General features: G+C 41.4%; 1 protein-coding gene across 1 annotated transcript; it reads right to left on the bottom strand.

Annotated features, from left to right (window-relative positions):
- Positions 1–26: 26 nt before the first annotated feature.
- Positions 27–14,972, bottom strand: LOC103520518 (dentin sialophosphoprotein-like; the record flags this gene model as incomplete). Its single annotated transcript, XM_026831599.1, has 4 exons — positions 14,842–14,972; positions 2,939–3,226; positions 2,006–2,234; positions 27–1,875 (listed from the first exon to the last, which is right to left on the bottom strand). Coding segments are annotated over exons 1-4 (2,497 nt in total), but the record flags the coding sequence as incomplete, so codon positions are not given.
- Positions 14,973–15,512: the final 540 nt, after the last annotated feature.

Below are 15,512 nucleotides of genomic sequence, written 5' to 3'. Positions count from 1 at the left end.
GTATTGATCAAAGTCAATACTCTCACTATCCGTCACAGCCAGACCATTCCTACTTCCTATGGAATCTAGATCACTTCCCACAGACTTGCGACTACTAGGGGAGCTGCTGGATAGGAAGTCTGGGTTTCGTAAGCTGTTGAGAATATCTGCAGACACGGGTCTTCTCTTCATTAGAATCTCATGTCTACTTTTCCTCATAGAGTTGATGGAATCTGTTTCAGAACTCAGCGTATCATCGGGTTGGGACATCAACATTTCCATCTTCTCATGGACTGTTTTCAGCTCACTGGAATTCGATGACATGTTCCACAGGTGGTGGTTATCCTTCTCGTATTTCTTGCTCGAGTCCTGGGACATGTCAAGTCGACTGCTATCCAGGTTTGTACTATCCAGAGAGGTGTCTAAATCTTCTATTGGTGGAGGACTCTTCGGTATTGGGGGTGGTGATACCAGGTCACTGTCTGAGCTGTCATGTTGCTCCATGACTGTTCGTTCTACACTGGCACCCAAGTAATACGAGGCAGGTCTGAATGTGTCCGATAGACTGAACCTGGGATGTCTCGGTGTATCAATAGAGTCCAGATCTTTAGAAGCTTCATCATCAGCATCAGAGCTATCTGACTTGAGAGAAGTTTGCTTCTGAATAGAATTGGAAGACGAGTTCAAGATGTCTGGTAGAATGATTCTGGGTGGTGTAGGAGGGAGTTCTCCCATATCAAAATGATCACTTGTCTTTGAAGTTTGTCTAGAATGGTTACCTTTGTTATTATTACTTGGAGGCTCGGGTTTGTCTTTAGGAGGTTCCACATTGACCTTCTTACTGTTAGAGTTGGATGCGTTCACTTCCATATACAAAGGTTCATAGTGTTGAGATGAACCAGACTTGTACAGCACATCATAGTGACTCTCTGCCTTGTTGTCAATCTCACAGTAGTTTGAACTGTTCAAAGAGTTGTTTCTTTTCAGGTTGTTCTTTGAAGCAAATGAGTTTGACGTCTTGGGTGCAAGTAAAGACTTGGATAGTCCGTTCTCAGTCATTTCAACATACGAGCTTTCTTCGAAGGTTGTGAGTAAATCTTCCATAATGGCACTGTGCGTGGCAGAGTTGTTTCTAGAATGCACCACAAACATTTCTGTACTAGGGGATAGGACGTTCTTTTTGGACGGAGTCATGGGCATATAATGCTCCTCAATACTTGTATTGTCATCCTCTGTTCGATTTAACTGTTCCTTCTCACGAGGAAAACTCCTATGTGATTCAATATCATCATGTGTAACCATGGATTCTGCAATGCTCAATCGATTGTACCCAATGGTCAAGTCTGTATTAGTTGAAGATTCTCCCAAACTGGACTTTGAATTCTTCCGCTTCACTTTGTCTGATTTCCGTCCGATATCACGACACGCACTGAAGAAGGATTCCTGTTTGCCCAGAGCGGCAGCCACTTCCTCGTCATCTTCACTAAGAGGAGGTTCAGTTTTCTTGACGTGGTTCAAAATCCTTTCATCCGCTAGTTCATGGTCTGAGCTGGTGTCATAGAGTAGAGTCTCCGTATCACTAAACACATACCGGTTCGAAGATTCCTCTATGATTTTAGCTTCCGCCTCACTTTGCTCTTTCAGAAGTTGAGATTTCTTTTCAAAGTCGGCAAGTAAATCTTTAACGGATTTCGGATTCTGGTTTTTAATATCCCGTTTCACAGCATATCTTGCTTCTTCGCCTTCCATACTGACCGGGTTTCGTTGTGGGAGCCCATTCATATGAACCTCTGATTTCTTCTTTAAATTTGATTTCTCAGGAGATGACTCGTTGCTCTTGATATACGAAACATGTGCTTCATTCGAATGGTAGGATGACGATAGTTTCAGAGGTTCCTGTAGTTCGAATCTATCTTTGGTTTCACATTTCTCAGGACTGGGTTCGAATTCTTTAATTCTATTTTGCACGAGATTCCCGGCGGATGCCCTCCTCATAATCCGAGTTCTTCGGTTTCGACGAAATCACTTTCCCCGTTGCATGCTGCTGGTGTTGTTGTGCCGGGGTATTCGAGTTAGATCTGCCGTAGGTGTCTGGAGTGCGCCGTTCCGCATTGAATACCCTAGGAGGATACTGGTAAGGGGAAGACTGAGGGTCCGAGCAGGAAGAGGGGGGATAGTCTTGGGGATAGGCCGCAGGGCGGGAGGCGTAGTCATCCCCCGAGGAACCCATCCCGGGGATACCGTGCTCTGGAGATCTGTGGGGAAGAGAAAAGGGGAAACATGTGTTGTGAGTTTAAAAAAGAAGAGTGAATAGTGTTTGTACTGTTTGCTTCAGTAAAATCCATTTCAGGAAACGTTCGAACGGAAAATATTAATAAAATAAGGAAAGTAATAAGAATGGAAAAATTGCAAGTTGGTTATATCGGAAAGATCAATGTCCAAATACTTCAATCAAGTCAAATTAGGTTTTTCTTATTCAACTGTTCAATTTGGATTAAATATCTTCTCTTTTCTTCTCCTCATAGGAATATAAGGGACTCACAAAGTCTAGGAACATTCAAGACCTCTCTGGTGAAAGATCTTAAAGGCTCCCAGTGAAATGATAGATATAGAAAGTAAAAATTAGTGGTTGGGTAGATGACTACAGGAGAACCCCAATACTTAAAAGAGTGCCATAAAAAAAAAGATCTCCGTTCTATATCTTACCTGTACTGTATGTAGGTTTTTCTTATTCAACTGTTCAATTTGGATTAAATACCTTCTCTTTTCTTCTCTTCATAGGAATATAAGGGACTCACAAAGTCTAGGAACATTCAAGACCTCCCTGGTGAAAGATCTTAAAGGCTCACAGTGAAATAATAGAAAGTAAAAATTAGTGGTTGGGTGGATGAGCTCCTACAGGAGAACCCTAATACTTAAAAGAGTGTCATAAAAAAAAGATCTCCGTTCTATATCTTACCTGTACTGTATATTATACAACTCCTCATAATCCGAGTTCTTCGGTTTCGACGAAATCACTTTCCCCGTTGCATGCTGCTGGTGTTGTTGTGCCGGGGTATTCGAGTTAGATCTGCCGTAGGTGTCTGGAGTGCGCCGTTCCGCATTGAATACCCTAGGAGGATACTGGTAAGGGGAAGACTGAGGGTCCGAGCAGGAAGAGGGGGGATAGTCTTGGGGATAGGCCGCAGGGCGGGAGGCGTAGTCATCCCCCGAGGAACCCATCCCGGGGATACCGTGCTCTGGAGATCTGGGGGGAAGAGAAAAGGGGAAACATGTGTTGTGAGTTTAAAAAAGAAGAAGAGTGTTTTACCGCCGTTTTTATTTCGTAGCAAGAATTTTACGTAGCAAGAAAGTTTGGGGAAAAAATGGAAAGACATAGTTGACAAACCTGAACTCATACCTCAGACACCTAGAAAAGCAGCGGTCGCCACCTTCCGCCTGATGACAGGTCATGATTGTCTTGCCCTCTCGCCCAACACCTCAACCGCATAGGCTGCAGAGAATCACCTACCTGTCCACTCTGCACTCAACAAGCTGTCATGAATGCAGACCACCTGCAGACATGCCCAGAACTCACGGATCAAGACAATATCATCGCAAAATATTGGGACGCGAGGAGGAAAATGACCTGATAGTCAATTCCCAGCATTTGATACCAACCTATTTCGTAGCAATGAAACAAATGCTACATAACATTAGACGCATGTGATCTGTGTAGTAGCATGCCCATCTCGTAGTATTTCCCTCATCAGATGGGCGATGAGAGACATAGTACTTCCCATTTATGTAGATGCTGGGTTAACACGACAACACCAGAAAGTAACCCAGACAGTTGGACGAACTACAAACATTTTCAGTGGCGTATATAAGTATTTGGCGCCCCCTTAAATGTCTCTGGGAATCAACCCGCGAGCTAGAGCATACGAGACAGACGCGCTACCCTCCAAGCTAACTAGGCTGGTCAAAGTATAGTAATATATTGATCTCACCTATCAGGAGAGGTTTCATTCAGTCTACGAGGTTTGGGCGGGGCATTCGCATACAAGGGTTGGAAGGGATACTTTGTAACCATGCTCCTGCTTCACTGCATTGCAATGCAAAGCTTTGCTCCGAGCAATGTGGAGGTGGATGTTAAATCATTTCTCGTTATAACACATAGCCTTGATGTTCAAAATATGTAAATAAATGAAAATTTCCCGTCATGATTAAAATACCCATGTTTATAATAGCAAGCAAAGCCGTTCCCTTGAGATTAAAAAACCCAGATTTGTTAAAATAGTATGTACATCGAGAAAACAGGGAAAAAAGGAATTTTCTGTTTACATTAAACTTAACATATTACATGCACATGCGTTTTTTTTTTTACAAGTTGACGTAAAATTAAAATTCATAAAATAAAATAGCAGTGAATGTAACATAATTTTGTTGACGCACCCTCATAATAAAATTAAATAATAAATAAATTAAAACCTCCTAGCTCTATTTATTACGACTGTATTCAGTTCAGCAGATCTTCAATAACTAACTCTCTTAATAGTTACATTGGATGAATAATTGCATGTCATTTGTTCCCAAATATCTTCTCTTAAATCCCCCTGGTTGCTTTATAAAATTAGCAATATTTCAAGCTATAAAACCCAACACTTGAAAGCTACCACACCGCACACCGTATACCATCATCTAGGATCTAAGTAGATTCTAGTCCACCTAAGGAGTCAGCGCGTCCCATTTAGATGCTGGGTCAACACGACAACACCAGAAAGTAACCCAGACAGTTGGACGAACTACAAACATTTTTAGTGGCGTATATAGGTATTTGGCGCCCCCCTTAAATGTCTCTGGGAATCAATCCGCGAGCTAGAGCATACGAGACAGACGCGCTACCCTCCAAGCTGACTAGGCTGGTCAAAGTATAGTAATATTGATCTCTACACGGCTCTGTTGAGGACGCTTTGATCAATTAATTGTTTGTTGTTGTTACTACCATGGTTTGTTTATTTATTTTCGTCCATGGCGTAGTGGTCACTGCGCTCGCCTTGCACGCGGGAGACCGGTTCGATTCCCGGCGGGGTCAAGAAATTTGTATCATGCAAATGATTGATTCCGTGACTGGCCGTTACGGGGCCCCTCTCAGCCTCGTGAGGAAAATGATAGCTGCTATGTAATATAAATGCGCATAGCGACCGGTGCCAGCATGGTAGGTAATTGGGAGCTGGATTATTGCGATATATGTATTTGGAAAAATCCTACAATGCTGCAGTGAGCACCAAAGTTGTGATAAAGTAACACAAAGAAAAGACATTTATTTATTTATTTATTTAACCACACAATTATGTAGTTCTGAGGGTTAAGTTGTGTCCATACTTAGTCGACCTGCCGTCGGTCGCTCGACAGCATAGATTCACCTTATCGATTGACGGCCGTTCGACTATGTGTGGACATACCTTTAGGGTTAGACTGTAGAGAATGCCTCCTGCGTTAACCTATTTTACCTTTGGTTACTTTTTCCACTCAAGAGTCGATTATCATTATTATTGAAAATTTTATCTATCACTTTTTTTTTTTTTTTAGATTAACAGGCCTGCTAAGGCGAAGAAATGCGTGATCCATCCCAAGGTCTATAGCTCTATCCGATAGTGTAAAACCTACCATAGTTAAATACTATGCATGTTAGGACGTACTTAAATGCCCTGAAATCTTACCCAGTACTACTGTTCTGCAATATAGACGCTAAACTCAACGCATTCATCCACTGTATCATCGATTCCCTGGTATCGGCAGCGAAATAGTAGGTCCGCATATTAGCATGCTCCGCCTTGAAACTGAACTTCCGAAACACCTTGTCATCCGAGGAACAGGGTGAGATTTTATACGACGGTAGGAGAATCGAACCCAGGAGCTTCTCTTCCTCGAACCCTGCAAACAAACGTGGATTTATAATAGTGCTTATTTATACTGCTTAAATAGGACTCTTTAAGCCTTTAAGGCTCGTTCCCACTTGTCGTGTTTGTGTGTAGTGGGACCACTCTCATTTAAATTACATTGCCTACAGGGACATTCGGGAAAAAATCGGATGAAACTTACGACAAGTGGGAACGTGCCTTTAGTGTTTACTACAGCCCCGTAGTAAGTTAAGAATAACATTTGATATCTTTCAGGGATTGAACCCACGCCTTCCTGTTGACCAGGCGAGCATCTAGGCCACTACACTGCGGGAACAGGTCATATTAAAGTAAATAGAATAGAATATACAGTTTATACGGCCAGAATGAGAGTGAGAAGTCCCTTTACACCCGCAGTCTAAACAAGGTCTCATATGTACCTATATTTGGTACAGAATAATGTTTAAATTTATAAATTTTAGTGGAATGAAAAGTTGATAACACAGTGTGGATGTGTTTCAGGCAAAGACGATCGTTATCGTCTGAGTGTGGGCGCAGCTTCAAAATGTCACATTAGTTGACATTAATTACACTGCGGTCACAACACCCCATCACATTTTCTGCCTATTTACCTCCATCAATTTCACCATGAGGGAAATTATTTTAGGCCCATGTCTCCGTCTATCCCTCTCGGACAGAATTTAATTACGAAAATGAAAATTATGCGCGCTTGAAGAAATTCCCGAAATTTTCATCATCGTTTCCGAAATTTTCAACATCGTTCATCGCCAAATTATCAAATGCACTTTGACCCCCTGGAGGGGGGTTCCTATAGTTCCCTCCTTCGGGGGGAGTCAGTGTGAGTGCTTTGAGTTGAATGCATACTTGAATGAGTGAAATTAGACAGCTCGTTCGTTCACCATTAATCTAATGCCCGCCGTTCAGACTGTGGTCTGTTGCACCTTTGGAAAGTGTGTCGAGGGAAAAGCTTCAGACCAGAGGGGTAATGATAAATCCTTTGTAACCTCCAGCTAGCAAGGCTAGTTAGGGTTTGGCTGCAGAGCCCTATTTTTAGTCCCAAAGAAAGCCACTGGTCTGTTCCTCGTTTAAGATCCAACAGCCAGACCAAAATGGGTTTACTTAGCTCTACAATAACATAAGAACCTTCTTCTTCTTCGCCTTTTCCCATGTTCAGATGGGGTCGGCGTATGTCGTCAGCCTCTCAATGAGCTTTAGAGTGATCGCTTTGAGGTCAACTGGCTTTGGCTAGACAAAATTTTCCCAGTGAATCCCCTTCGCACTCAATCTTCGCTATTTATATAGCAGTTATAGCATAAGGAAACTACTAGTCTGCTCAATATAGTCCCCTAGCTAGATCTACTCTCTGTTTATAGTCCCTCAGCCAGACAAAAAAAGACACTGGGCTGTTCCTTGTTTAAGGTCGATCTTCCAGGTATTGATCAAAGTCAATACTCTCACTATCCGTCACAGCCAGACCATTCCTACTTCCTATGGAATCCAGATCACTTCCCACAGACTTGCGACTACTAGGGGAGCTGCTGGATAGGAAGTCTGGGTTTCGCATGGGCATTTGACCAGTGTGCTGCTCTTGACGAGCTCTGAAACAGATCGATATGTAATAATAAATCAATCGTTGTACCTATGTCTATTGATCAAATTTTGATGTTAACACATCGATAAAAGGAAATCTCTAGAAAACCCTAAGTATCGATATGTAATAATAAATCAATCGTTGTACCTATGTCTATTAATCAAATTTTGATGTTAACACACTGATAAAAGGAAATCTCTAGATCTAGAAAACCCTAAAAAAGTTATATGAAAAGTACTTTTTCTAATGACATATTTTTCCAATTGATACAAGAGTCAGTGTGAGTGCTTTGAGTTGAATGCATACTTGAATGAGTGAAATTAGACAGCTCGTTCGTTCACCATTAATCTAATGCCCGCCATTCAGACTGTGGTCTGTTGGACCTTTGGAAAGTGTGTCGTGTGTCGAGGGAAAAGCTTCACACCAGAGGGGTTATGATAAATCCTTTGTCACCTCCAGCTAGCCAGGCTAGTCATAGCGAAGATTGAGTGCCCTTCGCACTCAATCTTCGCTATTTATATAGCAGTTATAGCATAAGGAAACTACTAGTCTACTCAATATACTCCCCTAGCTAGACACTGATCTACTCTCTGTTTATAGTCCCTCAGCCAGACAAAGAAAGACACTGGGCTGTTCCTTGTTTAAGGTTCCCCAGCCAGACCAAAGTGGGTTTACTTCGTTTGTGCTTGGAGTTCGGGGTGCACTCAGCCTCGTGAGGACAATTGAGTAGCTACTATAATCGAGTAGCGACCAGTGGCGGCATTACAAGTCGAAGAGACGAGCGATAATAAATATCATGATTGAGTAAATGAAAGACTTGTAATACTGTGATACCCACAAAGTTGTGAGAAAGCTCTCTGCTTTACCACAAAGATACCATGATTTGATTTAATTTGATTCCACTAAAGTTAAGTCACGTCGTGCAAGGCTAGTACCTATCTTGGCTATTCCCGGCTCCACTCAAAAAATCAAATTGGATTTAAGCCCTCTCTCTCCATATTCTGAACAGGCCTAACTCTCAGGCATACTCTCATCCCACGGTAACATGACAAAAGTCAAGGCTTACAAATAATACAAAGTAAAGCTCATAGCTCGTGGGGATTTCAGCAAAGCTCTCGCTGAAAACCTTCTCTCCTTCCTTCCGAAATTTTTCGTCACGTTGGGGCTTTTCATAAAACAAAATGTAATTCCTCTTTGCCTGCTTGCCATTTATTTTTCATTTTTTCCCCATCCTGGGGAAGGACCGGGAGGATGTTGCCTTTTAAATCCCTTTTTTTTTCTACGTGAATATCATTTTTTATTTGGCATATTTTTTCCCGTGCTGGACCAAGCATGACTGCAGGGGGATTCATACATAAATAATAATGTCTAGGTACATTAAACATTAGCAGAGGTCGTCATGTACTTATAATCATTACGAATGGATTCAGCTGCTGACTGTTGACAATTTATTATCTCCAGTGTTTCGTTTTAGGGCAGTTTTTTTTCTGTTATCTCTACGCACTGGCGTATATCCAACCCCCGCAGTGATTAGGGTCCCTGTAAATACTGTTAATTTTGAAAGCAGCATTTAAGGACCCCATATCTACAATTAATTTTGAAATAAATGAGGAGTTAGCACAGTGAATTTCTTTGTGAGGATAATGTTTAACTCTCCTACCCTCAGGAACCTGTGCCTGAAATGAATTTCGTACTTTGCATTTGGCAAAAAAATTGACGTCACCTCTCGAATTAGACTAATATAACGTCAAAAATTCAAAATGTAAAATTTATGGGATAAAATTCTTTATGAGATAGCTCCCTGGTCAACATATATTTTTTTAGTGATATAAAACATGCTGAAAAAAATCGAAATTCCATTTCGTGTTAAGGCCGTACGTCGCTTGGAGCTCTTGACGTTCGCGTGCCTCCCGGCCAGTCCCGGCTTTCTTTAAATCTTTATTAGCAGGATTTTCACATAGCTCTTCCACCCAACCGACTTCCTGCCTACTGAAACCCCCTACCCAATTGTCGACACTTGACTGCATAACGTTTGGAATTTAGGTCAACGAGCTACTCTTGGAGGAAAGATAAAAGAAATGTTCTCATGGCAAAGGAATCTTGATACAAAAGATGTGGGCGGGACTTGGGAGCGAGGAAAAGCGTTAATTACGTTAATGTGCTCCCGAGAAAAGTCTTTTTTCTTCTTCTTTTGATTAATTATACAACTAGGTACGTACGTTTTTCATTTTGTACCCTTTTTACTCTGCTTTACACTTTGTCCGCTTTTCCGAGATGTTTTCGTACACTCTCAAAAGAGCCATTAAGCGGCATGTATAGTTCTAAGTCCCTATGGTCGATCGGAATCGCTTGAAATACGTCCACACTATAAAAAATTTTACTCCACCAAAATCCTTTGATTTTATCTCCTTTAAATGTAGTTTTCAGTCAACATTGATAGATTCGGTCGACTGTAGTGTAGTTGTTTATACGGTCGGCTATCGACTACCAGTTTGTATGACAATGTATTAAAACTGTCCATTTAACCGAAATAAATATTTGTCTAAATATGACAGCTCCTAATTGTTTGCTTACCTCTCGTTTTTTGCTGCAAAGAATACCACGACTGTTAGGGCCCGTTCCCTCCTTGCTCCTACCTACTACATATACGACACGGCAGGTGGGAAAGGACCTTTACTGTGGTAAAGAATAACTTCACACTTTCTCTTTTTCACCAAAGAAGGAAGCAAATAACCAACCCTTTGTCTTTCCTTTACATTTATTTACATTTCCCCCTTCTCTTCCATCTTCTCTGAGCAATGCGACTTTTTCTTTCTTTCAGATTGCCCTTTTGTTTTCTCTGACTTTCTCAACTGCTTGTTCTTCCTTCTTGTTCTTTAATTATTTCTCATTCTTGCTTTACATTCTTTTAATATCCTCATTCTGGTATTTTTGTTCTTTAGGTAAGCAAGAGTATTATGTGCGATTAGTCTGCGGTACGACACAGAACATCGGTAGTAGGAGAGACGTTTCTTTGTCCTACATTCCTACTGTTATAAATATAAAGTTATAAAGGTACTGGGACTCGAAAGTACTTTGTTTTTCAAGAGATTTGATAGAGGAAATTATAACTTCTAAGGACTTAGGCCGGCCACTCACGACAGGTCCCGAGAGCGAGGAGAGAAGGAAGACAGGATAGGAGAAAGCCAGCCGTTCCGAGAACGAACCTTATCTACATATTTAGAAGACAAAGTTTGCCCCGGGCGGGAATCGAACCGCAACCTAGCGCCTACAACGCAGCGCTTTCCTCCAAGCTAACTAGGCTAGCGTCGTAGTACTAAATTCCATGTCTTCTTCTTTTACTGATGCACCTTTTGCCAATCTTGGATGTTGGATGGAAGAGAATGCCAAATTACATTGCCTACAGGGACATTCGGGAAAAAATCGGATGAAACTTACGACAAGTGGGAACGTGCCTTTAGTGTTTACTACAGCCCGGTAGTAAGTTAAGAATAACATTTGATATCTTGCAGGGATCGAACCCACGCCTTCCTGTTGACCAGGCGAGCATCTAGACCACTACACTGCGGGAACAGGTCATATTAAAGTAAATAGAATAGAATATATACAGTTTAATACAGTTTATACGGCCAGAATGAGAGTGAGAAGTCCCTTTACACCCGCAGTCTAAACAAGGTCTCATATGTACGAGTATATTTGGTACAGAATAATGTTTAAATTTATAAATTTTAGTGGAATGAAAAGTTGATAACACAGTGTGGACGTGTTTCAGGCGAAGACGATCGTTATCGTCTGAGTGTGGACATTTTGTACCCTTTTTACTCTGCTTTACACTTTGTCCGCTTTTCCGAGATGTTTTCGTACACTCTCAAAAGAGCCATTAAGCGGCATATTCAGTTCTAGGTCCCCGTGGTCGATCAACACTGTTAATTTCTTTTTTAATCCACCAAAATCCTTTGATCTAACCTCCTATGTATAGTTTTCGGCCGACGTCGATCGACATGGGTCGACTGTAGTCTAGGTATACGGTCGACTAACAGTTTGTATGACAGTGTATCTATACTGATTATTTAATCGAAATAAATATTTGTTCAAAATATGTAAATCGAAATAAGATATCGAAATACGTATAAATTTGACAGCTCCCAATTTTTTGTTTACCTCTCGTTTTTTTGCTGGAAAGAATACGACTGTTAGGGCCCATTCCCCTTGCTCCTACCTACTACATACGACACGGCAGGTGGGAAAGGGCCTTTACTGTGGTAAAGGTGCATGTCATTTGTTCCCAAATATCTTCTCTTAAATCCCCCTGGTTGCTTTATAAAATTAGCAATATTTCAGGCTACAAAACCCAACATCAGCGCATGCATGTCATTTGTTCCCAAATATCTTCTCTTAAATCCCCCTGGTTGCTTTATAAAATTAGCAATATTTCAGGCTACAAAACCCAACACTTGAAAGCTATCACACCGTATACCATCATCTATGATCTAAGTAGATTCTAGTCCACCTAAGGAGTCAGCGTGAAAGACCTACCAGCAGGAGTTAAAGCCCTTTACCGGAAAAAAACAGAAAAACTGTCGTGACTATCTACTTCAACAATACAAACCAAGCCTCTTACCTTCATCATCTGAAGAATAGCTATTGTATCGGTGAACCGAATTGGCACTACGTCGTCCATCCTGCACTCTATTCGAGGCTCTATGGTCCTCAGACCTCTCCCGGAGGTCTTCTTTCTCTTCTTGAGGGCCCACATTCTCCTTGTCCTTGGCCAAGGAGTCCCGCAGGAGTTGGGTCTGTTTGGAGCCGTAGTATTTGGACAGCTCGGTGGAAGTGCCTCGAGTAGAAGAACCTGATGATTTGCGAGTCAGAGGGGACTGGAGCATCCGCTGCTTCCATTCCAGAAGACGCTTCATCGACTCTTCCCGCTAGACGAGAAAAAAGAAAACATTACTTTTGTAGGGAAATGATGGTTACGATCAAAAATACCATTACAATTATAGCTATCGATACTTAGTTTTATACACCTTTGACCTACCTAAGAACCTACATCATAGGTAAATACATATACAAATTATTTCTGCTTATACTTAATACTTACTTTTGTTTATGTCTAGACCACTACACTGCGGGAACAAGTCATATTTAAGTAAATAGAATAGAATATACAGTTTATACGGCCAGAATGAGAGTGAAAAGTCCCTTTACACCCGCAGTCTAAACAAGGTCTCATATGTACCTATATTTGGTACAGAATAATGTTTAAATTTATAAATTTTAGTGGAATGAAAAGTTCATAACACAGTGTGGATGTGTTTCAGGCAAAGACGATCGTTATCGTCTGAGTGTGGGCGCAGCTTCAAAATGTCACATTAGTTGACATTAATTACACTGCGGTCACAACACCCCATCACATTTTCTGCCTATTTACCTCCATCAATTTCACCATGAGGGAAATTATTTTAGGCCCATGTCTCCGTCTATCCCTCTCGGACAGAATTTAATTACGAAAATGAAAATTATGCGCGCTTGAAGAAATTCCCGAAATTTTCATCATCGTTTCCGAAATTTTCAACATCGTTCATCGCCAAATTATCAAATGCACTTTGACCCCCTGGAGGGGGGTTCCTATAGTTCCCTCCTTCGGGGGGAGTCAGTGTGAGTGCTTTGAGTTGAATGCATACTTGAATGAGTGAAATTAGACAGGTCGTTCGTTCACCATTAATCTAATGCCCGCCATTCAGACCGTGGTCTGTTGCACCTTTGGAAAGTGTGTCGAGGGAAAAGCTTCAGATCAGAGGGGTAATGATAAATCCTTTGTAACCTCCAGCTAGCCAGGCTAGTTAGGGTTTAGCTGCTTTGAGCCCTATTTTTAGTCCCAAAGAAAGACACTGGTCTGTTCCTCGTTTAAGGTCCAACAGCCAGACCAAAATGGGTTTACTTAGCTCTACAACAACATAAGAACCTTCTTCGCCTTTTCCCATGTTCAGATGGGGTTGGCGTTTGTCGTCGGCCTCTGAATGAGCTTTAGAGTGATCGCTTTGAGGCCAACTGGCTTTGGCTAGACAAAATTTTCCCAGTGGATGCCCTTCGCACTCAATCTTCGCTATTTATATAGCGGTTATAGCATAAGAAAACTACTACTTAGTCTACTCAATATAGTCCCCTAGCTAGACACTGATCTACTCTCTGTTTATAATCCCTCAGCCAGACAAAGAAAGACACTGGGCTGTTCCTTGTTTAAGGTCCCCCAGCCAGACCAAAGTGGGTTTACTTCGCTCTACAATAGCCTCACCGTCCATCATTAGAAATGAATACGTGCGGCCTTTTCAAATCAAGCATGAAATATGTATAACAAGGAGGCGTTTTCAGGGGATGCAAAAGAACGGGGAAACGTTAGGACAAGCAGACGAAAAGTAATGAAAACCAGCTACACTTATGGTTGATTGACATCGATCGACATCGCTTGAAATAGGTCTATCCGTCTAGCTAAACTATAAACTCATTTTTGTCCTATTCAAATCCGGCTGCGTGGTCACTGTATTCGGGGTCTGAAACAAGAAGAGAGAAAAGGGTTAAATAGGCAATATTAGGAAACCAAATATGGATTAGAATTCTATTTCATTCCACCAGACAAGAGAGAGACAGGTAGAGCGAGAGATATAGGAGTGAATGAGTGAGAGAAGGGGATGGGGAAAGACAGAGAGGCAAATAAACACAAGATGGCTTTCATCTTAATTCAAAGTTAGACAGGTAGACAAAGAGCTCTTGTTTCTAATCTCTATATTAAGGCCGACCACTCACTATCAGGTAGACCTGAATGACGGACCTTTTCAGTAGTACTTGTCAGAGGTCTACCTAAAAGTGAGTGGCTAGCTTAAGAAAAAGAGCGCGAAATAGACAACTCGATTCCCCCTCCACCAGTACGAAATCTCAGTCCAAAGTTCCCCTTCACATCCATCTCAGTCCAAATTCCCCCCACTTCTATCTCAGTCCAAATTTCTCCAATTCCATCTAAAATTCCCCCTCTACTTCCAAGTATTCTCAGTCAACAAGATTAATAAGAAGTAAACGTATGAGTTTGACAGGTCACCCCTCCACTTCCTCGCCAAAGTCATTGAGACGTTATCATCGTTATCATTAGGGTGAATTTATCATTCCTTATCACCCCGTCTTATTTCAGGAGTATACTTCAAGCTCAGCATGGCACAATCCGCGAGCTAGAGCATACGAGACAGACGCGCTACCCTCCAAGCTGACTAGGCTGGTCAAAGTATAGATCCTACAATGCTGCAGTGAGCACCAAAGTTGTGATAAAGTAACACAAAGAAAAGACATTTATTTATTTATTTATAATATTGATCTCACCTATCAGGAGAGGTTTCATTCAGTCTACGAGGTTTGGGCGGGGCATTCGCATACAAGGGTTGAGGGGTCCCGCCCCCCATGCCATACTGGGGTTCACTATTGTACGGTGATTCGTTGGTCCCGCCTTTCATTGTTAATTTATCAGTTTGTTATTTTGTTTCTTGTACCTCTTTGTAAATATTGTAAAGTTCTAATAAAGAGTTATATAATAATAATAATCTTATTTGGGGTCGGCGTTACCCTCCTTTATCTTACCCCTCCACACCCTCCTATCTAATGCTTCCTCCCTTCTCCATCCCTTTTCTCTCAAGTCTTCCTCAACTTTATCTTTATCACCTCAGTTTTTGTCTCTTCTAATTTCTATGTACTCTGTAGTCAGTACCTACCTACAAATGTATAACAAGCATAAGCCATGTATTTGATGTAATAGATATTCCTATTTGACCATATTGTGTCCGAAAATGCATTGATGCAATATGCAATGGCCACATCAATCGCTTTATCTCCTAATGTTTCAGCAGACCTTTTAGCTTTTGATGTGCAAGATAACTAATGTTTCAGCATACCATTTAGCTTTTGATGTGCAAGATAACTAATGTTTCAGCAGACCATTTAGCTTTTGATGTGCAAGATAACTATAATGTTTCAGCAGACCATTTAGCTTTTGATGT

The sequence above is a fragment of the Diaphorina citri genome, unplaced genomic scaffold, assembly GCF_000475195.1.
Source record: "Diaphorina citri unplaced genomic scaffold, Diaci psyllid genome assembly version 1.1 scaffold3729, whole genome shotgun sequence".
Classification (NCBI taxonomy): Eukaryota; Metazoa; Arthropoda; class Insecta; order Hemiptera; family Psyllidae; genus Diaphorina; species Diaphorina citri.
Note: the sequence above shows the minus strand (reverse complement) of the source record. Positions and strands in the feature narration are given on the sequence as shown.